Source organism: Falco biarmicus, chromosome 8, assembly GCF_023638135.1.
Source record: "Falco biarmicus isolate bFalBia1 chromosome 8, bFalBia1.pri, whole genome shotgun sequence".
Lineage (NCBI taxonomy): Eukaryota > Metazoa > Chordata > Aves > Falconiformes > Falconidae > Falco > Falco biarmicus.
This window is the reverse complement of record NC_079295.1, coordinates 44,374,106-44,397,893: the sequence shown is the minus strand read 5'-3', so window position 1 is coordinate 44,397,893 and position 23,788 is coordinate 44,374,106. Positions and strand designations below refer to the sequence as shown.

Here is a 23,788-nt window from a genome sequence, read left to right as displayed (position 1 = left end):
TTTAACAAATGTGAAACTTTCCAAGAGTACCAATTAACTCTAGGGATGTAGCTTTTCCCAGCTCTGCCAACACAAGAGCCTACTGTTACTGCCTTTTTATTTAGCAAGCTTTTACAAAATTTCTAAAATGAATCATTGTACTCACTGCAGAGCTACACACTTGGAATCAATTTAAATTAAAAACAAGTTCAGAAAAATTCTAGTAGACCTTTGGCACATGTAGCAGTCAACAACACTCGACGTTTTGCTTGCAGTACATTTGTAGCTCCAAGAATTGAGACAGTTACATAAAGATCACATAATGACAAGCATCCCCTCACCACAAGCATGTTAAATCTGCAAAACATTCTTACAAATAAAGAATTAGATTTCCTTATTATGCAGCCTTCTTTGTATCACTGTCTGAAATGAACAGCTGTTCTACCAAATAAAGTCTCACTGAGCAGACTCTTACCATTTTGACTGGGTTCTCCTTGCTCTGATCCTTTTCTCAGCGGTAGAGACGCCTCACCTGGCACTCTAGGGCTTTCCACATACTTGGGCTTCCTGACTGGACCTGCAATGGGAATGAGCTAAGTGTATCTAATTTTTTCCAGATGGACCGCAAGTTTCATATTCAGAGTGTCTATCCTCTACAATGCAAAAGTAGCAGAGGAATTATTTGTTACATACACAGCTGCTACCATAAAGACTAGTGAGCTGCTGCACTTCCACTCTTGCGAGAAACATACGCTCTCTTTGGGCTTTTTGGAATGCAAAGCCTGCTGGAAAACATAAGTGACCTGTTTGCTGTGACAAACCTGAAAAGTTTGCTGTATATGTAAAGTGACTTTTTCACGTTTAAACTGAGATAACTTTCAATGGGCCTTCTTGGTTCAGAGCTTTTGTTTTCCATTATAGCAGGAAGGATTTTTTGTTATCAGCATCTTTGAAGCTAGGAAAAAGACACCACAGGCAGACAGCTTGCAACAGCAACACACTAAATAATTCAAACCCAAGAAGTTTCATATTACAGTGTACTTTCTCCAAATACTGACACGTGCCCTGGAATGGTGAAGATGAGTTCAAAAAACCCAAAAGAAAACATCAATGGCTACTAATGGTTTCTGCCTTCATTAAACAGCAGCATTCCCAGTTCACCTATACACCAAGTAAAACATGCCACCTTCGGTATTAAGAAGAATTGTGTGTTCACACACACACGCATAATATTCAAAAATTAAACTGACTCACTCTTTGCTCTCACTTTTAGCTTCACGCTTTGGTTTCAGGCTGTGTACGATCCTACTCTTTACGAAATCTGGTTTAGTATCAGCCAGAGGAAATGTTAACTACACAACTTATCTAACAGAAGGGAAAGTGCTGCCTTCTGAAGGTTTACCAGAAAAAGTACACTGGTACTGCTGAATCAGCATCTGCTTGCACAACAAACACAGGGTGAAATTCTGATTTTAATTCAGCAACTGGCAGTACTGGCAGTAGACTGCTACACTGATGCACAATACGTTGCAGAATTGAAACTCCACCATGTATTTATCCACATCCCAAAAAATATGTCAACAGAATTTTCTAAATATATTATATAAATATATATAATATACTTATATATATAGAGACACACAAATAAAGGCATTTGCAACACTGAGTTTTGGAAAAGCATGAACAGGGAAACTTGTGAAGTTACACACTGGAAAGCTAAGATATTTAAATAGCATGGGGAATGGAAACATCATCATCAGGGTACTGAAAACTCAAACCCAATTTTTTATCCTAGATTGTCATTAAAACAATCCCAATTTCTTGTACTGTGTGTAACAAAGCCACCTGAAACTTTCAAAATTTTAGTGAGCTTGAGGTGTGATAAGTGATTCCAATGGTTCATCCAGAAGAACCTAAATATCAGCTGGAAGTGCCTACAAACACCGTCAGCTGCTGGGTTTAACAAAACACAAACCCAGAGGTACTTCTGTGGGTTTCCCCAGCTCTGGCAACAGACAGGGATTTTCCCCTTTGTCTTTAAATACAACCTCTTGTACCACAGAGCTATGATCCTAGGTTCTCTCTATCATGTAACGTCACCTTAACAGTAGGAAAGGTCTTTTTCTCACTTGAAAATGTCCAACATGCTGCAGCCAAATACATTAGGCCACAGTGACAAAGCACAGATGAAAACCATTCTACTGGCAGCGTTCCACTTTTGCATCTTGCCTGTTCTGTGTATTACTCTTATTATTTTATTCATAATAAAAACAAAACCAAGGTCTCAAAAGCAAGCATGCACAACTTAGCACATTTCTCGAAGACCATTTCTCGTGCTACTCCACAGAACCCCGAGCTTAAGTTACAGGGGCACTTTGTTTGGGGTTTTTATTTTTAAATCAGAGAACCTGAAAGCTAGATTCTGTCAAATTCCAACAGGAGAAGCCGAAATGCTGGAACTCAGATGTGGTATCCTATCTGCACACTTAAGTGCTAGGTTACATTATACATCCTGGGAAAGAAGAAAATGCAACCACAAAGTGGCAGCAATATTTTGAGAACTCAAGAAGTGAATGTTTTTAATCTCTGACCAAATCAGCAAAAAAGGTATAACACCAAACGCACCTCTAACGAACACTCCAAAGGTCTATGGAAAAGGCTGTGATGAATGCCGATGTGGTACTAAATATCAGAGGATCAGACCAGAAAGAAGCAAATAACTTTGCCTTTAAGCTGTTCAAATTCTTAAACCCAGAACTGTCTGAAAAGATTCAGCCACTGGAACTGACTCCCCAGGGAGGTGGTCACAGCACCAAGCCCGTCAGATTTCAAGGAGTGTCTGGATGACACTCTTAGTCGTATGGTTCAGCATTAGGTAGTCCTGCAAGGAGCTGGGAGTTGGACTGGATGATCCCTGTGGGTCCTTTCCAACACAAGATAGTCTAAGAAGGCAGAGAAGGTACTGGAACCTCATACTAAATAAACAGGAGAAAACTCCTTGAATAAAGGTGCTTACCAAGTGCACCTCATTTGTCCCCATCTGACTAAACGAAGCCAGCATAGCCCAAAAATATTAATGTAAGTGTAATTAAACAGCATTTAAACACTACAAATGGAATTTTCAGCAGCTGTCAGCAGAGGAAGGATGGCTGTTAGGACTGCCATGCTCTCTGGTGAAACTATTCCAGATCCTGGAATGAGAAGTTTTGCCATAAGTTTTCCTTCCACCCTACCCACTCCAAACTGTCCTTCCAGGAACCCAGGTCCCAGCCCCAGGCTGTCACAGCTATACTTCCTCACATAATCTCAGTGCAACTTTATTCCCCAGCCAGGCTCAGTTTCTCTTACTTCCCTACTCCTCCGAGGAAGCTCTTCTCCCCTTGCTTTCGTACACTACCCCTCTCTTGCTTTCCCAGAACATTTCACTCAGCAGTTCAAGTTTAGTGGAAAAAGACACCGGACCTTCTCACAGCAGGGTCCTGGTCTTCATCAGGAGCATCTAAATAGTACTAAAATTCTTAAGCGCTAACAATTATCAACATTATGCTATACATGCCTTGTTTCCCAGATCCTTCACCTGCCCAAACGTATTACAGTTTCCAAGTCACATGTTTTGTTTACAGTCCAGAATTAAAACTACTTTCAGAAGCCTTTTTTAAAAGCACTTGCCAAACAGAAAGTCCACAGCTACCGCAACTTAAAGTCATACCAATCTTTGGCTTTCAAAAACCATCCCTTTTAGATCCTTTATTTAATCAAATTTACAACAGACTTTAAATCAAAGCAAAATCCCAAGGTCTCGGCCAAATGTCTTCTCTGGTTGGACTGGTTAAGTTTGCACTGACACGCTTGTAAGGAACTGATGCTCTAAAAATCAAGATGTGTTTCCAACTCCACCTTTCATCAAATAGTAAGCCCATACTGAAAGCAGGTGATGAATTCAAGAACTAATTTCTTTTACCTCTCAGTGATAAACTACTGACCAGGCTACCTGATTGGGTTGGGGTTTTTTTTTGTTTGTCCATTTATTCATTTATTTATTTACAAACATAAAACAATACACAGTACACAAACCCAGTAAGCCGACCTACAATACAATGCAGACCATGGATTTTATTATTACGAAATCCTGCAGTTTTCAAGTCATTTCACTTCCTGACGCTGCCCACAGCCAACTAGGGACTGGGTGATGGAGCTCCTTTTGCAAACAGTTTAACTTAGGGCTAAGGAGAACAGAAACAGCAGCAGGCCAGGAAATGCTGCCATCCAGAACCTGAGTCCCAATTACTTCCACGTGCACACTAACTGCAGCCTGCCAGAACTCTGGATCTGAGCACTGACCAGTGCTTCCAAAGGCGGCCAGAGCCAACGCCAGGAAGCTCCAGGAAAAGCAGAGGCACTTGCACATGAACCAAGGGGCAGTTCACAGTACATCTTTGGAGTAAACGTGTCCTCCACGTCACATTCCCTCCTCTGCACTGAGCTGCCTCTTCACCAGGTGAATGAATTCAGCCCTTCCTCCCCTCAGGATGTCTTGGATCAGAAACGATTCCCGAAGAAAGCAGCTGTGCTCAGTGACCCACTGCTGACAATGTCTATTCTTCTCTGCTCTAGGGACCCTGTTCATTGAAGGAAAACAGGACATTTTACAGAGTCCTATGAAGGAACAGTACGGTGACATTTACGTAGCACATCTGTAAAGTAAGGAAAATAACCTACAAGTCCAAGTTTTATCACACTGTATTATACACTCCAAGTATCACTGGTAAATATAAAAAAATTGTGGGCATAGTTTTTAAACTTCCCTGACTTAATCATTACAATCATAGTGGTATACTGACATCGGGTTAGAGAATCACTGACCCCACACAAAACAAATACTAATGAATCCTATGTCCTAATGGTTGATAAGCCCACAGTGTCATTTTACAGGCCTATTAATATGCCCATTTTTCACCAGTGTATCTTCATGAGTTTTGCCTACTACAATCTTAAAGGAATCTTTAAAGAACAATATTTTTGATGGAAGCACTTAAATATTCATCATGTAGCTTACAAAGATTTCACATAAAACTCAAATTGATATGAAAAGGGTTTTTAAATTACAGTTTATAGTCTTTCAATCCCTTAAGCTTATAAAACGACATATTAGATACTGTTTTGACTAAGAAAACACACATTTCTACAAAGAAAGGAGTGAAAAAATATTTCAGGTAAGTATACTTTTATGTAGAAACTACAATATCATGAATGAAGTACCAGATTGAAAAGCTGATTTTACAAATACAACCTCATCTGTTAAAGGATTTGTATAACAAGCTCAGTTCTCTCATTTACTAAGGAAAAGAGGCTCCAAGAGAAAGGGGCTCAGTTACCAAGCCACTAAACAAGATCGTTCCTTCCCACAAAAGCTGACCAGCTTATCAAGTAGAAGCATAAGTCTCACGACACAAAAGAGTTCTAGCAGATAAAAGCTTACTGGTAAAATCCCAAATAACTGTGAAAGTAATTTTTCACTATTTCTGAAGCCAACGTTTGTCAATCATGACCATGCCTCAGCGTCTACAGCTACATATTCTTTTAATATACATGGACAGCTATAACTACAACCACAGATGCTACTGCAGCATTTGACCAGTGATGACTTCTAATTAGTTTTACAATGAGATTTCAAGAAAGTAATGGAGGATACAGCTAGAACCTTTCCTTAAGTTAAATACAGAAAACATAACCAAAGGTAGAGTTTTCAAAACAAAGGTGAATGTCCTATTACACAACAACAAAGAAACAACCTTAATAACAACAAAAAAAGCCCCAGTTTTAAAATAGAATAGCCTATAATATACTAGAATCAGAGAAAAAAGACCACCAAAAAAATCCCAAACAAACAACAAAATAGGAACAGAGTTTCAGTCCCAGTGGATAACCACCTCACTGTGCTACTGCCTTGCTAAGTGCTACTTTGCCACTGCAGCCCTTCAGGTTTTACTTTCCTCCTCCCAGACCAGTAACAAAGGGAGAAGTACTCACCTACCTCACTTGACAGTGCTGGCAGTTTTTGGATAAAACGGAACTGGCTTGCCAGCTATTCTTAGTACATGGTGTGTTAAGCTGCTCACGGCAAACAACTCCAGCGGGCTGGCTTCCCTATTCTCTTCCTCCTCACCGCTAGCAGGTAACTTAGGACTGCACTTCAGGCTTTCAACTTCTCTTTCTGGTCTGCAGTCTCCCTCACGGAGTAAACCCCATTCAGAAAGCACTGGAGAGAGACTGCAGGACTGATGCTAACTATACCACGTTGCCCTTGATAAGGCGGTTTTCTTGTCTTCAATTTGGATCTTCAAATAGCAGCCTTCTACTTGGCTCAAAATTCAAGGGCACGCCAAAGTTTTCCGAGACATCCCAGCACTTTGCTCACAAAAGGAAGCATGGGACATTTTGTATGACTGCAAGTGTCATTGCCTAAATATACTGTGGGTTTTTAAATAAACAGTCTCAAATGCTCCATTAAGTCTCTGAAAACTACATTGATTTCTTGCTCATTTTCATGAACACTTCAAGGCTGATGACCGCTTTTAAAGACAAGTTGCAATGCTTTCCATTTCAGCCTCAGGCTCCCCAGGGTAACGCACTGCCCCATCACACTGCAACCAACCCAAAAAAGTGACCTGCTACATCACAGGCCTCCAACCATCGTGCCCCAGGTATGAGCCGGTTCTACAAGAGCACTGAGACATTCCATTATTGGACCTACCTGTTCTTTCAGATTTGCACCTTAAAAGTGCTATATGGTAATACGGTGATAACCTAATTCCTTAGCTAAGAAACACTGGGCAGGAAATGCAATTCATATATGAACATATGTTTGTATCCCTGCCTACGGACTATGAGCCTAAAAGACCGCTTAGCTACCAACCACCGCCAGGGGGGGCTCTTCCAACGCGAGTTCATAACAAAAACCCGGGGCGCGGGCCCTGGTGAAACCAGCTAAAAATACATTCCCTTGCAACAAAATCGCATTCTTTAAGGAGACAGTCGTCCAAATCTGCCATTTGTGAGCAGAAGTATAATTAGATGTAGCAAAGCTGAACAACAACAAGCAACCATTCTAGAACAACCAGAACAAGCTGTAGCAGTCATGTAAAATCAGATCAGAAAGGAAGTACCTTCCTTCAGGATGTATTTTTTAACACTTGCACTTCAGGCTGTGCAGGAGACCCCTGACTGAATTTTCTTCATCACAAAGTAACATGGAAGTGACTTACAGTACCTGCAAATCTGATAAACACTGCGATTAACTAGGAAGATTTGTAAATTTATTTTCATGCACTAATCTAAAATAGAACACGTGAATTAATCCATGGATGAAAAAGGACCCATTTAAATGTGATCTTTATCTGCACAGTGGAAGCTCTTTCCCAAAAGTGTAAGATGGCTGATAAAGGTTCATCTGGGACAGTGTTTTATCGGCAGCAAACAGCAGAGAAGTAGCTAAGGGAAAACATACTTCCCTGGTAGACTTTTCCTGACTTGTGTTAAGTGACTTATTGTTTCCTGAATCAGAAGTGGTCACTTTCTGTTTAAAAGTTCTAGATGGATCTTCCTTCCAAGAATTCATCCCAACCCTTCTTTAACAGTCTGCACCATCCACACATTAACTCAACATGGCATGAAATAGCAATCATACTGTCTCCTTTCCCCACAAATTGTCTTTCTTCCAGGCAGAAAAATACCAGTCAAATCTATCAAGGTAATTTGTCTTCAGAGCCATTCCACACCTTTACTCATTCCTGCAGCCCTTCTCTAGGGCTTTCCTAGCTCTAGAGTAATTTTTAAAGTTGGTATCACTAGAGCTACACCAGTATCTTCCTGTGGTAGATGAACTACAGATTTAACATATTTAATTTTACAATTCCCTAACAATACTTTTTTTAAAAATGATCTATTGCTTTCCAAGTAATTTTTAATGCTTTTTTGACTGCAGAAGAGCTAGTTTTATTGTAACTACAATAATTGTAGATTATTGTAACTTCTGCACGCCCTTCCTAATCCTCTGAACTGGCTTTCCCTCCCTCAGCATTAAATGAATCTCTATCTGCACTGGTACTGGGGATTGCATGTGCAAGACCTTGCACTTGGATAGCTTATTGCAAGCAAGAGGAGCTGCTTCCCAGTGTTCTCAAGATCAGTGCACAAAACTGAAGCCTTAGGTGAAACCAGTTCTCTTACCCAGTCTAGCCTCAAGTGTCAGGTATGCTGATTAATTTACTAAAAGTTTTAATTTAAGTGTAATTTAAAAACTAACTAAAAGTTCTGTTGCACAGTTATGGAAGACTCAGCAGTCATCTTTGGCATTCACTGATGTCTTTAAAAGCAAAGCTGCTTCCTTCCTCTGTTCAAGCATGACTGTATCAATAATTTAAGTCTGTAAACTTTTAATTCAAGGGCAGCAGCATCCTTCATTCACACCTTAAATTTCAACAACCAATTTTTTTGAAAGTCCTTTATAAATCAGCATTTTAATTCTTTTATTTGGCCCTCCTAAATCAGAGTACAACCATTACCCCTTTAAGAACCTGAACATTGGTTTAGTTTCACACCTGTACAATTACCAATCCAAGCAATGTTCATTCTAGCTTTATAGTAGAAGAAACTCAACTTACTGTGACAGTTTTTCATTTACTGCTCCCACTCCCCTCCCCCAAGTTGTCCTGCTGACAACTTTTTCCTTGTTCTGTTTGTTTCTGCTCTTTTATCCACCTCTTCCTCAATGAACTGTTCCATTAAGGAAGCTTTTGACTCCAAATGAACTAGTTGCTTTAGTTCTGTGATAATTTTACGTACCTTAGAAATTTAAGATATAGTTTGTCTCTTCCCTCCTTTTATATTTAGAGTTGAGGACTGAACTGGGGCCAGAAACACTGGTACTCTTCCAAGCTCTACTCAAAGAAAAAGCTCCCCTACCTCCTATGCAAATAATCAAAACACAGTGTCACTCACAGTAAATTGTGTTAACGGGATTGCGCAGCTTTCTGTGTTCCAGCAAAGTTTGCCTTGCTCTCCCATGGTTTTGCCTGCCCAATTGTTACAAGGTTCTAGTGGCTGACCTAGCTGCAGATGGATGAGCAGAAAAGCAGCTATGACCACACATGTGCTGCAGCAAAGATGCCCCTCTCAGCTGTGTACATTTGTCATCATGCCTGTCCATCGTGACAGGAACAACAGAACAGCTAACAGTGCCAGCATACTGGTCTCAGCATACAGGACTGATCAGCTCAGGCTCAAGCCTGAGCCCCTACCAGGAGAGAGAGGAAACGAGAAGTGGTATGCCAGAGATCAGGACAGCAGTTTCAAAGAGACACCAAAACCAGAAAGTCCTGTGCTGGTCCAGGGGGTCCTCAGGCTAGCAATTTCCAAATTATTTCAAACAGATGCCTCCAACTTGCTAAACATTAAGGTATCTACGTGATTTTCTGAGAGACATGAGTCCCAGCCTGAGAAGTGGTAATTACATTATTCACGGAACAAATATGCCTACGATGGAACAAAATTCCCTTAGTCTAAAGGGACACAATGAAAACACCACACTCCCCACAGTACCTCTGTGGCTAATCCATACTGGTAAAAGCATTCTACTCTGAGTCATCTGAAGTAGAAAACTACAGAGGTATACAACATTGACAGAGAAAATAGTTTCAAGCATAACATCCTTTTCCTACCATTGCATTTTTAATTTAAAAAAAAACACAAAAAACTAAAAAAAAAAAATCCTGAAGCAACCTAGAAAGTAAAATAACCTTTCAGATTAGCAAATGTTCACATGAATACGCCCGACAAGAAGGAGGGGGGGCTGTACTTTTCCATTATTTTAAATTATAAATTAAACAATTTGTCTGGATTTATACACTGCTTCAATGTAATTTTACAAACTGGCCTTATATTTTGTTTGTTGTTGTTGCTGTTTTTCATATGGTACTACTGCTAAATGATACATTAAACTACCAAAATTTACTAACATGTTCAAAATGTTTGCAATACCTTTTGCTTAACAAAATACACTGAAAGAATTTGCTTTCTTTCAAGCACCATCTATCTATGAGTGTGCAAGTTTCTAAACAGATAGGAAATTCAGTAAAAAACATACGTCCATCATTAACTAAATCACTTTTGGTGAAACTAAAATGCTGTTTTTTCAACAGTTTTAGGTGATGGATAACCAGATTGTGAGTGGATGAAGCAATTATAGAAGGAAAAATTTTGCTCAAGTCCTACTCAAAATGCTGACGCATTTTAAAGGAAGGACAACGTACAGAAATACTTGCTGGTCAGGCAGTAGTGAAGCCAAGCAAAGAGGGAAAATTATATCAAAAAACAAAACCAGAAATTCCCTTCTGAAGGGGGTAATCTGAAAATTAACACCCACTTGGAAATATGAAGAAAGGGCAACGAAAGCAAAAGCAGTACGAGAAACTTGTCACATAATTTACACTGATGATTTTTTTGTTCTAGACATCACGAACAAGAGTAATTCCATGGAGGAGTCTGAATGTCTGTACTAGTTACACCAAAAATGTAAAATATTTTACAGTGCATTTCTTACTGCAGAATGTTCTTCCATGCATTACAATTATTTAACCAGGAAAAGATATTTTTATTCACTGATCATATAATCATAATTAAGTAGCTATTTTTAAATCAGCAAATACACATGCAGGACTAGATAAATGTAAGGTAGAGTTACAGACAAATTTGCTAGAAAAGTAGAAATATATGAGTATGAAGCCTTCAAATACAGATGTTTTCATTAGTACAACTAACTAATGGCTAACTACAACTTTTGTTTTTTTAATTCATAACTCTGAAACATACTGTCAGGAAGATCTGACTTTTTAATTTACTAACCAAAATTTTTAACTAAAACTACTCAGACTCAATTAACAGTTATGAAAAAGTCTTCATTAAAACCTGGGTAGCATTTAGTGAATATACTCTTTAATCATTACCACTGAGTATACACGCAGTACACTGCTTCAGTCTAGTAGACACTAAATAGAATTTTACTTCAAGGAAATAAGTTATGCAAGATATCTATAGATATATTTCATATAGATATGTATATATGACCATCAACATGCCTGGGATAAATGAACAGAACCACAAAACAGAAACAAAGGTAGAATCAATGAATACATGTCAAGGGACATCTCCTCTATTCTATTACAGTTCCAAAGACTTCAAACCTATTAACAATCTGATTTACATTGCAAAATATGTTTCTAAGTAGCTGCTTTGTCTTAACAGGACTGAAATTAGAATTTTGTTCTACCACTCGTTAGATAACTTAATCACTACATCTTAACTTCAGAATACTCTCCATGCAATCCTTTCTTATTTCATTCACCATAACCTGTAAAATCTTTAATTCACTATTTATAAGCTACTAAAACAAAGTGCTTTGAAATCAGTACATTAGTATAGTGTCTTTTTTTATTACTCCTGCCCCAGATGCTAGACAGGTAATTTATATTAAAACATCTTCCATCATCTATTTTTTGTTCAAAGTCAAAGCAATAGCACAGATGTTTCCGTGAGCATCCTATCAGCTGGTTACATATTTGTACAAATTAATGATACATAAATGTCAATGCATTCACAGCACTTCATAATCTTAAATTTTTTTCTTTGACTATATATCACAGTGGAATGACTTTGAAGTCATCACGACCATGGCTTTTCATTCAAAATTTACTGTTACACATTCTTTGCAGAAGAAACTGTGAGCAGCCTATACTCTGCTGATAAAAACGTGTGTGACTAAACTAATCATGGAATAGGAAGGCTGGTAAGATACTATCTCAAATGTACCTAGAATACAGTTAAGTTCCCAACAGTAAAAAAACCTAAAGGTTAGACCCTGACCTTCACTTCAGTCTTTGGCAGAAATCCCATTTTCTTCTCCATTACAAGGACTTTAAAAGATAGAGTGAAGTTGTTTAGCACACAAATCACTTGTAGTAAGGGACAAAACAAAATACCATTCTGTGGCTCAAAATTTTTACATGAACTGTCAAAACCAATCTGAAATTATTTAAAGATGAAGTGAGATTATTATTTTCAAGTTTTGAAAGGAAAAAATAAATACTGATAGGCAACTTAAACCAAGAACACCTTTTACAAATTGTATTTACTATCCTGTGACAATTCTTTGAGCAACATTTTTCTTTAACTTTATGTAAAATGGGTCATTAATGAAGACATCTCTCAGTGCTGACAAAACCCAACTTTCAACACTCTTTGTTGCTAGACCTCATAAACTTTACAACTAAGAACCTCAAAACTGTTGAGTGTTCCCACAAGCAATAGTAATATGGACAATTTCACTTGACGCTCAAACTTTGACCTGAATGAACCCAAGTGATGCTAGTGTGCTGGAATGATTTACATGTACAGAATGCTGATAAAAAGGGAACCAGATGGAGCACCTTATTTAGCAAAGCTCACACATAAGTACATGGTCATTACTAAGGACACAACCAGTGAAAATTAACAGGTTTCCTGTCACAACTTCAGCAGCAATTTATCTATTAATACATTTATGTATGTAGATACAAGTAAAATAAATTAATTGTAAAAGCCACAAACAACATTCACTCTTATACAGTCACTAACGTACACATAGACAAAGGTTTTTGCAGCTGTCTTCCACCTAACTGATATACTTATCACAAATAACCAGTTTTAAACATATTCTGACATTTCAATATAGGTATTTGCAATACATATTAAAATAATTCTTTGCCATATGAAATAATATATTCTATTTAACCACCAATCACCTTTTTTCCCCAGGAATATGCAAAAAGCATTCACTGCTCTTGTTCTTTCTGCAAAAGATTTAAGATGATTGTATTTGTTACTTTATATAAAAGTGTATCAAAAAACGAGTTAAAGGGCTGTAAGATTTTCGTTGTCTGTCAGTTTCATTTTACCTGGAGACTTTTTATTTGATCTCGACTGCATCAGATAGGACTGGCGTGGCAGCAGAGGTGAAGATGGCAGCGACATTGAGACTCCTTTAGCCAAGTTCATTCTATAAGTGTCCTCAGAGACTGGCTGATTGCCAATGGGAAAATCTGCATTGTGGCCAGATGTTGCTATAACCTGCGCAGCATTCTCTGGACAGGAGTCGCCTGCTAAAAATACAGTGTTGTTATCCATTTTGCGATATACCAAAATAAAATGCAAGTATTTAACGCAGAAAAACATATTTGCCAGCAACAATTCAGCATGACTCATCTTACCATGCACCCCCCACTGCAGAATCCAGATAACCACTAGAATAAATACACAAGTAAACAAGATTTTAGTTTACTGTAATAGAGACAGCAAGGGGGAAGTAAAACCCCATTTTCAACAAAATACTTTTCAGATTTCATTCTTGGAGGTAAAATCAAGTTCCCTATGAAGATAGAAGCATTTTTACAGCTCAAAACATATTTTAGGATCACTGTGATATCCTGAAAGTCAAGAACATCTGACAATATTGTTTACTGAACTAGTTAAAGGAGGAATTTCGTTGGGTTACCACTTCCACTCAAGTGAAAGGTAGATCACTAAAAGGTAAAGGTACACTAAGAGATGGCTGGTATAAGTTTTGTTTCTTCTGTTTTAAAACCAAGAGGTCCAGTGATTTACACTTGTTATGAACAAGCTATTGGTTCACAGCATACTAAGTGGGACAACAAAAGCAGGACATACACTCAAAACAGAGAAATTTCTTGCTGTTGCAGGAAATGCTATTTCAGCTAAATCAAGAATATATTTTCGAAACAACAGAATAACACATTGCTCACAATAATGATTCAAAGACAGCAGAAATACATGCTGAAAGTGCTAGCTTTTCCTAGACAGATGACAAACAGAGCTGAAAAACAAAGGTTAACAACTAACTACAGCTTTTTTTTTAATATTCAGATTACAGCACTGCTCAATAATTTACATGAACTACTGCTGAAATTCAATTGGTATGACCAAAGATAAAAAACAGCAAAGCAAAACTGATGCAAAGAGGAAAGAGAATGCCAGAACATTTTATTAGACAAGCCCATGTGCAACAAGCAGCATGATTTGAAGTACTGGCACCCAAAGCACAACTAGAAGAAAAGGTAAACAAAGGAGAAGTAATATCTTTTCAAATGTGAATCCCTCATACCAGGTTTATTTTCTTATAGTCAAGACTTTAGATAAACATGGCTCTACAAGATCTGCATTTCTTATTCATTCTGTTGTCATTCAATTGTTGCCTTTAATTTTAACAGCTCTTCTCCACTACAGGCAGCATTAACTTCCACACTTGTCAGAAGGAAAAAACCAAACCAAACCTAATGTTCTGAGAAAAGTAAAAACTTTTTTGTCAATTTCACTATCACTCTCTTTTTTTAGAAGTATGCATGGAAGATAAGAAAACCAAACATGCCTGAAGATTAAAGTCTAACTCCCTATTTCCAAAGCTGCACGTATTTAAGATAATTTGGGGTTTTTTCTTAGCCATACTTTTTTTCCTCACAAGAACCAGACAAGGACTATGTATAAATGGCCTTGAAGAATGCTATGCTAGATTCAAACTTTTCTTAACATTTCAGAACTGTAAAACTCACTCTCTTATTTTCCTCTGACACCAACTAAACTATCAACTTCCAAAAGTTCTCTTCCATTCAAACAAAACTCATAGTAACATGTAATAATTTTAAGAAAAAAACCCTCTAGTTTCATCAAGTCAAGATGAAAGTTTAAAAACTCAGTAACCGTAACTTTATATTCTTTTGTGAAGTCCACTGCAACTATTATAGAAGTGTAACTATTGGTTTAAAATCCTGGGACCCAGAAAAGCAGATTCTACATTTTAGCAAGCTTGCTGCAACACACTGTTCTTAATAAAAAAAGTACCGCCTAAGTATATATTTAAAATAAAAAGACTAAATATTTTAGACACTATGATCACATACATGAAAACTTTTTGATATCTAAATTACTGAGTTCCCATATACTTTCAGTGAAAATCAAAAAGGCTAAGGATTTTCTTTCTCTCTTCTTCTAGAAATTAAACTTTTGCAACAGCTGGTTTTTAAATACAGATTTAATCTTAGGTATGTCATGATTTATTATTCAGTAGAGCACATGTTAGTTTGGTTCATAAATTGCTGAAGAACGCACAGAGAAACTTCTTGCTATATTCCATTTTTTCCTTTGAACATAAGCAAAAAGCAAGGAAGTAGCATGGTAATGCAGCTAACTGCAATTAGAAAATACTACCACTCTTGTTAAGAGGTTTTTTTACTAGATTCGTTGCCAAGGTTGTAATTTGGAATTTGTGTAAATACTCCAGCTGGAATGCTAGTGAGGGGGGTGCAAGAGACAAGAGAATAACAAACAAAAATTACCTCCTCCCCTTTCAGGGTTAGTAACTCCACCTACAATTCCCTTATTTCTGTTTTCCCTTTTACTATGATACAAGCCATCAGTGTTTAATTCACTGTCTTCCTAATAGACTCCTAATTTTTGAACTAATTTTAATTTATCTATCTCTATTGTAAACAAAACATTACACCATGGAAGAGAGCTAGATGGGGCTAAATACACTGCTAGCATAACTCTAATAAATGAATTCAGATTATTTGATCACGACAGTAACTTGAAAGATATGTTACATTCTCTCGCCCCCAGCCCTTTAGCAATTTTTATTATACCAGTATTCTTATTATTATTGTATTTTCCTGACAACACTGCAGACACTTTGGGGAGAGGTACAAAGATCAGGCTCTCTGATTATGAGAGCAGTATGACTTAAAAAACAAAAATCCAAAACATGTATCACAGAAATTCTCCTTTTCACTTATTTTCCTAATTTTACAATAAGCTTTTGCTTACTGTCATCACATACCCACACAATAGCTCTTTAGAGCAAGAAATCACACCTTGAAAAAGCCTAACGACACTGGCTTCAACCTATAAGAACATCATATTCTCAGTGATGTCAGAACATATTTAAACAGTAATGTAATCTACTGAAGCAGTAAAAAAAAAGCATGTTATAAATTGAAAATGGTTAGGATACTATGGAATAGCAGACAGCTATGAGACACAAATCATTCCAAGAAAGCAGAAACTGCAGTTGCTCCTCCCAGACCTTTCTAAAGAACTGTTAACTAAATGCAATCCTAGCTATACAGGCCAATCCCACATTTGTGACCTCAAAAAACATAAAAAACAGGAATAAAAGGGAACAAACAGAACCCACATACCACAACCCTCCACACAGTGTCGCGGTCACAGACACCAACCAGATCTTCTACCAGGAGAACAACTCCCCATAAAGCCCCACGATCAAAGAACTCCTCTAACTGTAATAAACAGTAAATGGAAACCCATGGCATTTGAATGCTAAAGCTTTACATGGACTCCAGGGACTGTTCACAGAAGTAATCCCTTGATGGCAACAGCTACTTGCAGCTGAGGAGGTCCCCAAACCCATCAACAGAGGCTAGCAACAGGGTGAGCAGGACCACTGCTTGCTTTGTTTTCTCTCTTCTCTACGCACCTCCTCTGGGTTCATCTTGCCACTGCCTCTCTTCCTAACAGAGGTGAACATACTCTCACCTACCAAAAAGGGAGCAAGAAGTGAAGAAAGGGCGTGCAGGGACACAAAGAGTTAAGCCTGTAGGAGCGCAGAACATTTGGAAACGCACCCTGCCTCTAGCCGGTGCCAGGATGAGGCTCACCCCACCTTTCCTCACCACAGAACAGAGTCACAGCAGGAGGAACCACTGCTTCATGCCAAGTGAGGACTGCACGATACCAAGTTCCTACAGAGACAATCCAGTTCAACCGAGTACAAAAGCACTTGCATCAGACACACACAATTGTATGAACAGGCTCCTGGGTCTGTATCACAATTACAGGACAAAATCAGAGGCAGATGACCTCTACCTCTTGGTCCTCGGGCTCTCCAAGTGGACTGACAAAATTCATTATTTTTGCACTATGGCATCGAGGGAAGTTCTATATCCACACAATTAATGTTATTTATGTTGTTATATATTATGTTATACATATAATATATATAACACATATATATAATGTTATTTATGGTTGGCTACAGTTAAATTATACATGTGATAATGCAAGATGGCAAGCTTCGATGCTTATACCATCCTTTCCCAAGTCTCTGAATCTATCCTCTATACTTACCCTAATCCTGCATTTTCTTTTTTATATAAATTTGACTGATGACCAAATCTACACATTTCACCCAGCTTACCACAAAATTCCTGTAAGATACTTGGATCTACATATACGACCAGACAGACTCGGTATTAACAAGCTTGTGGGATCTACAAGGTGATACATTATGCCTTCCACACAACAACCTGCTATCAGGGAAACAATACTAGAAAAATGCATGAGCAATAGCTGTCAAACTACTATTTGTTACAATGCCTGAACATAACCAGATGCCACACTGATGCACACAGAAAACTGTATTTGTCATTTACTTAAAGGTTAGTAATTTCAAGTATTTTAGCTACCACAAAAATACTTTAAATTTACATGACATTTCTTTGTCTCTAACCCAATGTAAACCTGACAAATATCAGTTCTGGAATAGGAAGAAAATGATCTCTCACAAGTTTTTTAATAATGTTGAACTAAAACGTAAGAAAGGTTCGGTGAAACCCCACTTTCTTATTTTTAAAACCTCCGAGTTGTACATTTCCCACTGCCAAGTAGCCTCTGGACAAAAGTTTCATAAGCATCAATCAACACCAGAGTTCTTATTCAATGGTCAAAGTAACCACGGAAACAGCTTAATAGCTTTAAAAACCACACACACAAAGCTTTGAGAATGGAAATCAAATCCCAGTTTAGTTGCACCTACGGATGCAACTGAAAGGCATAATCTGATTAACAAACTATTTTTTTTTTCTTAAGATACAAAAAGATACAAGGATGACTGACTAAAGTAATGATTTTGTAGAGCCTAATATCCAAGAGTACTTGAACTTTAAGATTAAACTAATCTTTCTATTGAATAAAGAGGATAACTAAAATGAAAACCTTTACAGTGTATGTGTCAGTATTAAACATAATAAAACACATCTAGTTCTTCATTCAATGTAAGTTCCTTAGAAACCAGAAGGACTCTTAACTACTTTACCAAAATATGCATAAAGTGGTGTTTGGTGCAGATGTTGGATTACAGACTGTTTTAACATGAAGGAACAGGACCGCAACCTTCAAAACAGGACAAAACAGTACAAGATAAAACAATGGAAATGCAGACTCCTTAAGACTGAATATTGATAGCGACTGCAGAACCACGTTCCGCAGACTTATCTCAGAATGTATTTCTGACATAGCTGACTTTTTCTCCCTTAGCCTCCCTACTAAACAGAAGATTCTCAACCCGCTTTAAAAATGTATCAAATATAAAACTGTGTTATAGCAGAAATACTAAGTTCTGTAGTTTTGCTTAAGATGTTTTTAAAAAAATGAAGAATTATAATGAAGTGTTAAGATGCAGGATCCTATTGCCGGAAAAGGCCCCTTGCAAGCACCCCAGGTGAAGCACCCCCACACCACCTCCCCAACAAACAAGAACTTGACTGTAACCATCCAGCCTCAACCAGATTACTCGGGCACCAACTGGAAAGCAAAGCAGCAGTAAATGAACTTTGCCACGTACCAGTTGCAAACTTTGCACTTCTGTAACACATTCAGGGAGGAGACCAGAAGGTGGCAAAATCCTGGCTGGCACTGCTGACTATGGGTAGGAAGACGGGCTGTTAACAGCACTGGTCTAGGGTGACATGTCTACCACAGCCACTGCTGGCTTATGACAACAGTCCTCAGAGATCAACACAAGTGAAGGCAAGAAAGAAATCCGTATTCTCTACAGAAGAGCACGCAGACAGCATTAAACCTGGTGGCTGGCTCAGCCTTCAGCCTGCACACAGACTGCCCTGACGTTTCTACTGGAGCAGAAGAACCGCTGGACTTATCAGCCACTGGTGTATTGCTGTTGTTACAAATGGCGAGCATGGCAGAGCAGTGGGAGAGGTCGCTCAGGGAGGCTGCAGAGCCTTCATCTCTGGAGACTCTCCAAAACTGCCTGGACCCAGACCTGGGTAACCGCAGCACTGCAGCTACGGGATGACTCCCACATGCACAGCCACCACCAAAAGCCTTGCGAAGCTCTTTGGAGAACTTAACCAGGAAAAGCTGAAAAGGTGAGCTGAAGAGGCATAACTCCTTTGCTATTTCAGAGCAAGCATAAAATAATGTCGAGACAGAACTAATCACGCTGACATGGGGATCACGTAAAAGATTGTAATGACACAATTACTGCTGGATTATTTTGTTATCTGCATTGCATGAGGCTTCTGTTCGCTTCACGCCAAGTACCCCATGATACTGCTGTGGAAACAGCTGCTGAGTTTTGAAGAACAGTACAAGTAGCAAACTGTAACAATCCACACACACGCAGCACTGTGAAAAGAAAGACTGTCTCTGCAAACAGGAATATCCAACATTCTGACGTGCTTACACATCATTACTGACAGTCTTATTAAACTTTATTCTGCTTCGTAGGATCTGTGTCATCCTAACAAAACTTAAGAAACAGAGGACAGAAGGAGCCACGTGACTCTCTCTCTCTAGTTAGGACAAGGTAACCATTCACTACTACCAACACTGACCAGGAGTTGAAACAAAAATTAATGGTAAGCAGTTGATCAGCTAGACCTCTGAGATAAGAAAACAGGCTTCTGTCATGTAAAATACATGCATTAGGGAAGATAAGCATTTAATCATTTTGCCCTTGAGACTCTGGAGAGACCAGAAAAAGGGAGTAAATAGCCTGTAACAGGAAGAAAAACCATCACAGTCTGAGTAACTGAAGCAGTGAAGTGCACCAACTGAGGAACAAACCAAGTAAAGATTAGAGTAAAGGTCCAAATGGACAATCTTTACCAACCATGCTCATAGCTGACATTATTTGCTCACTTTCTGGCTTTTATTTCTGAACTCTGGATTACTTTTTTTCAGTACACAAAATACTAATGTTCTCTTGTTGTTACTTTAAAAAACCCAAACAATCTTTAAAGAAACAGTGATAAATAGCAGTTATTAGGACCACTGTAGTAATGTCAACTAATTTTTATTTATGTATTTCAAGGGCAGGATTCTTTTTTATTATTATTTATTTATATGTACATGGGATATATCACTGGAATTACCTTCTGGGAAAAGACATTCACCACATTAAATACTCACAGCAAAAAAAGGAGTTTAAACTCTTAAACTGTCAACAGTCACAGAAAGTGGGCAAAGCAACACAGAATAATCAAAAACAGCTCCGTATTTGAAGCATGAAACAATGCTTCTTCTGTTGCAAGATATTTTTAGAGTAACAACAAAAAGTCAGACTGAAGCTTGAAAGCATTCCAGTACAAGTTCAATGTTCCAGCTAGTGGATGTGTACTTCAAGCACCACAAAGTCCCTTTGCACTTAAAATTCAAAGCCTAACATTAGAGAGAGTTTGGACAAACAGCCAATTGAATTTGCGTATTTAGTTTTAAAATGCAAACTTACTTTAGTGATTTCAAGGCTCTCAGTTTGCCAGAAGGCCATCTGAAGCTCTTGATGCCCTCAGCCTAGTTACAAATGTGTTAGTCAAAAATATTTAATGAGACATAACGCAAGAAAGGTGTGGTTAAAATACGCATTAAACTGAACAAGTTCACCTGGGAGCTGAACCTTTAATGCTACACGGAAATAACTCCAGAAACACTCAATTTGAAAATAATGATTGAGTAGTGGGTCTTAATAAAAGACAAGACCTTCTTGCCTAGCAACTTCACTTTTATTTTGAAGTAGCAATCTAGTTGCCATTAACAACAAAAAAATTTTGTCAGTGAATTTTAGCACATTTATGTTTATGATTCAAAGTGCTGTGCTTGTGCTGTGCATCAGGGTTGCTACAGTGACCTACACTAATAGGAAAGGAAGACACAAAAGTAAGAATGGTAGAAATCATATGAGCAATTACAGCTCATGTCTTTGAAAGCCATTTAACTTTTCAAAGAGAACACTAAGATGTCGATTTCTTAATTCTATGAGATCATATGTAAAAAAAGCAAGAGATTTCAAATTCACAGATTTCATTGTGAATTGATTAAGTTGATTAAGAGCAAGGCATGCAAACAAGACAAGAGAGTATGCCAATTTATAACAGAACATAATGCAGAAATAAAAGCATCCATTCTAACCTAGCATTCAAAAACTTTATACTCTCATACTTAGGTCAAATACACTTATATAAAGATACTGGAATACAAGAAGGAAAAACAAAGGAAACTAAGCCTCAAAAGAGTATTGTAAAAACAGAGTCTGATCTACAGGAGAACGAAACAAGAGCCAAGAAAGATTTACTAATATGGAACTCTTTCGTAGCCCAAATTAAAAAAAAAAAAAAAATCTGAAGACAATCACTGAAAAGTACAATACATACGAATACATAAGCACTTCAATACCTTTTATTTCATCATCCAGAAATCAAAACCACTGATCTCATTTCTCCAGATTTTCAACCTTTAAAGCACTACAGTATTTTATTCTAAACATTATCTTTTTGCTGACATGACATTTTGACCCTTCTTATTTGAGCACCACATGAATGTCTAACAAGCATTTGAGCTGGAAAACCTTGAAGTCTCAACTAGTTACCACATTAATTTCTACTGGAATCAACAAAGTTTTCATGCGTACCCTGTACTACATTTGATGTTAAACTTCTGATGGGATTTAGTGCAGGAAGAACACTGCAAACTAAGCACAATACTTCCATTATTCATGTTCCTTCAGGCCTGCTTTTGGGTCAACAGAACGACAATGCTCATGCTACTAAAAAGCCATCTGAAATAATTGAGCATGTTCTGTAGAAATTTAATATACGGGATTTTCTTTTCAAGTTGAAATACATTACAAGCATTTTATATTGAGTGGTCTTTTGCTTATTAAGTAACAAAAAAATGCAGATTCCCAGAATACAAGCAAGTTGCTGGTTTTAGGACAGTTGAAGAAAACAAACATAATTGTATACTGAAAAGCAGCTGGCAACATATAAAACCAACAGGAAATACTAATACAAATCTCTCTCTGAAGCTATTTTTAAGCATTTAAGAACAAGTACCTAAGTAGAACTGCTACTAGAACAATCATAACTAAAATGTGGTTTTTGTTTATATTCTGAAGCTTATTATTATCACCTCATCATGGACACAGACAAGACTTGCAGGTAACTCTGTGTAACTTCAGTTTGAACAACAGTCTTCTGGCTCCAATTTCTTGAATTGTGACACTAAGACATGAAGCATCTGTGTTATACTAAAATAAGAAAGGTCAGCTCCTTCCAAGAGAGGCCAGAGGCAAAGAATTTCCTGGTGGCTACAGAGGTGAATTCAAGAGCCTCAAGGAAAGAAACTGGAAAACATACAATAAACTATGAAAACAACACAGAAGAGAGAGCAGCAAGAAATTTCCAAGGTAGCTAGAAAGAAACACAGGGTAGAAATAAAGACAAAGAGATGAGATTGTATTAAATCTAGAAAATAAAGTCAATTAATAAAACAGAGGTAAAAGGCAAAGAATAAGAAAAGGTGTGCCCTACGAAGAAGTCAAAAGGACTATTAAGAGGTACACCAACAGACTAGGTCTACAAAGAGACTAGGTCTGCCACTTCTTATTACAAAAGCACCTAAGGAATCTCTAAAGGACTTGGAAACCTTCAAAGTTTAAAGAGAGAATACTTATTTGATGATGATAATCTGACAAAAAGGAGAAAATTCCAAATTTTTACTTTGAGACTGAATGAAAACCTTGAGAAACAAAGATAATCTGAGAGAGTAATTACTGTGCATTTCCAGCTTGGTGTACCTGAGACAGTATAAATCCACAGATTACTTTCTGGGTCACAAAAATTATTGTTCCTGTTTGCCCTTTTCCAGTTCAGTTCCAAACATTCACAAAACAGATTTGTTACTTTAATGTGAGAGGTGTAGACTGGAGTTTTTTCCCCCTTGACCTTGAGTTCTGTCCTTTACCATGTATGTACATCACTAATGGAAGGATGGGGGACAAGACAAAAGCAATTTACAGATACTTATTCCCATACAACAGAAGTAACTATGCCTGAAGAGGTGTAAAGACAGCTTGCTTCATACTGCAGAAAACCTGAAAAGAAGCTGGATGCAGAAGTTGGATGCCTGGGTCAAAAAATTGGTTTGTTTGAAATTCTGTTCCTTTGGCAAACCAGTTGCCAAATACAGTATCAACTCCCTTGTCTTCAAATCTACATTTAGAAGTAAGTTTATGAAGTTTTATTTTGAAAACTTGTTCTGTGCATAAATAACATGCTGTCAACACTGCTCTCTTCATCTTTGTTCACGTCTGCACATACTGATATAAATCATGTACATAATTATGTGCATGTTTAAACACACAAATCTTGCTTCATTTAGATTTTACCTAACTCGACAGTAGCCACTTACCTAACCAATACCTCCCAGCCACACCTAAATATACAATTGTTTTATTAAAATGAGTTTAAGAAAATTATTATTGCAGCAGCTGCAGGATCTGAGCCCAACTATCTAACACTAGCACACTGCTACTGGAGTAGCTGAAGGTGCTGGTTTTCCATCCAAAAGTGAGATTTCCACATGCCAGTCTTCCACCTGATTAGGGCAGAAG

At 37.8% G+C, this 23,788-nt stretch overlaps 1 protein-coding gene across 5 annotated transcripts in view; it reads right to left on the bottom strand.

Moving 5' to 3' along the window:
- The window catches only part of TANC1 (tetratricopeptide repeat, ankyrin repeat and coiled-coil containing 1), a 95,605-nt gene that overhangs the window by 43,776 nt on the left and 28,041 nt on the right, over window positions 1–23,788 (bottom strand). For 3 of the 5 annotated variants that reach the window (XM_056350075.1, XM_056350077.1, XM_056350079.1), the window contains 2 exons: window positions 12,969–13,172; window positions 455–556 (listed from right to left, as the gene is read on the bottom strand). In XM_056350075.1, coding sequence (XP_056206050.1) covers window positions 455–556; window positions 12,969–13,172 — 306 coding nt within the window. The remainder of the gene's footprint in view (window positions 1–454; window positions 557–12,968; window positions 13,173–23,788) is intronic. The other 2 variants (XM_056350076.1, XM_056350078.1) reach the window with 1 other exon arrangement.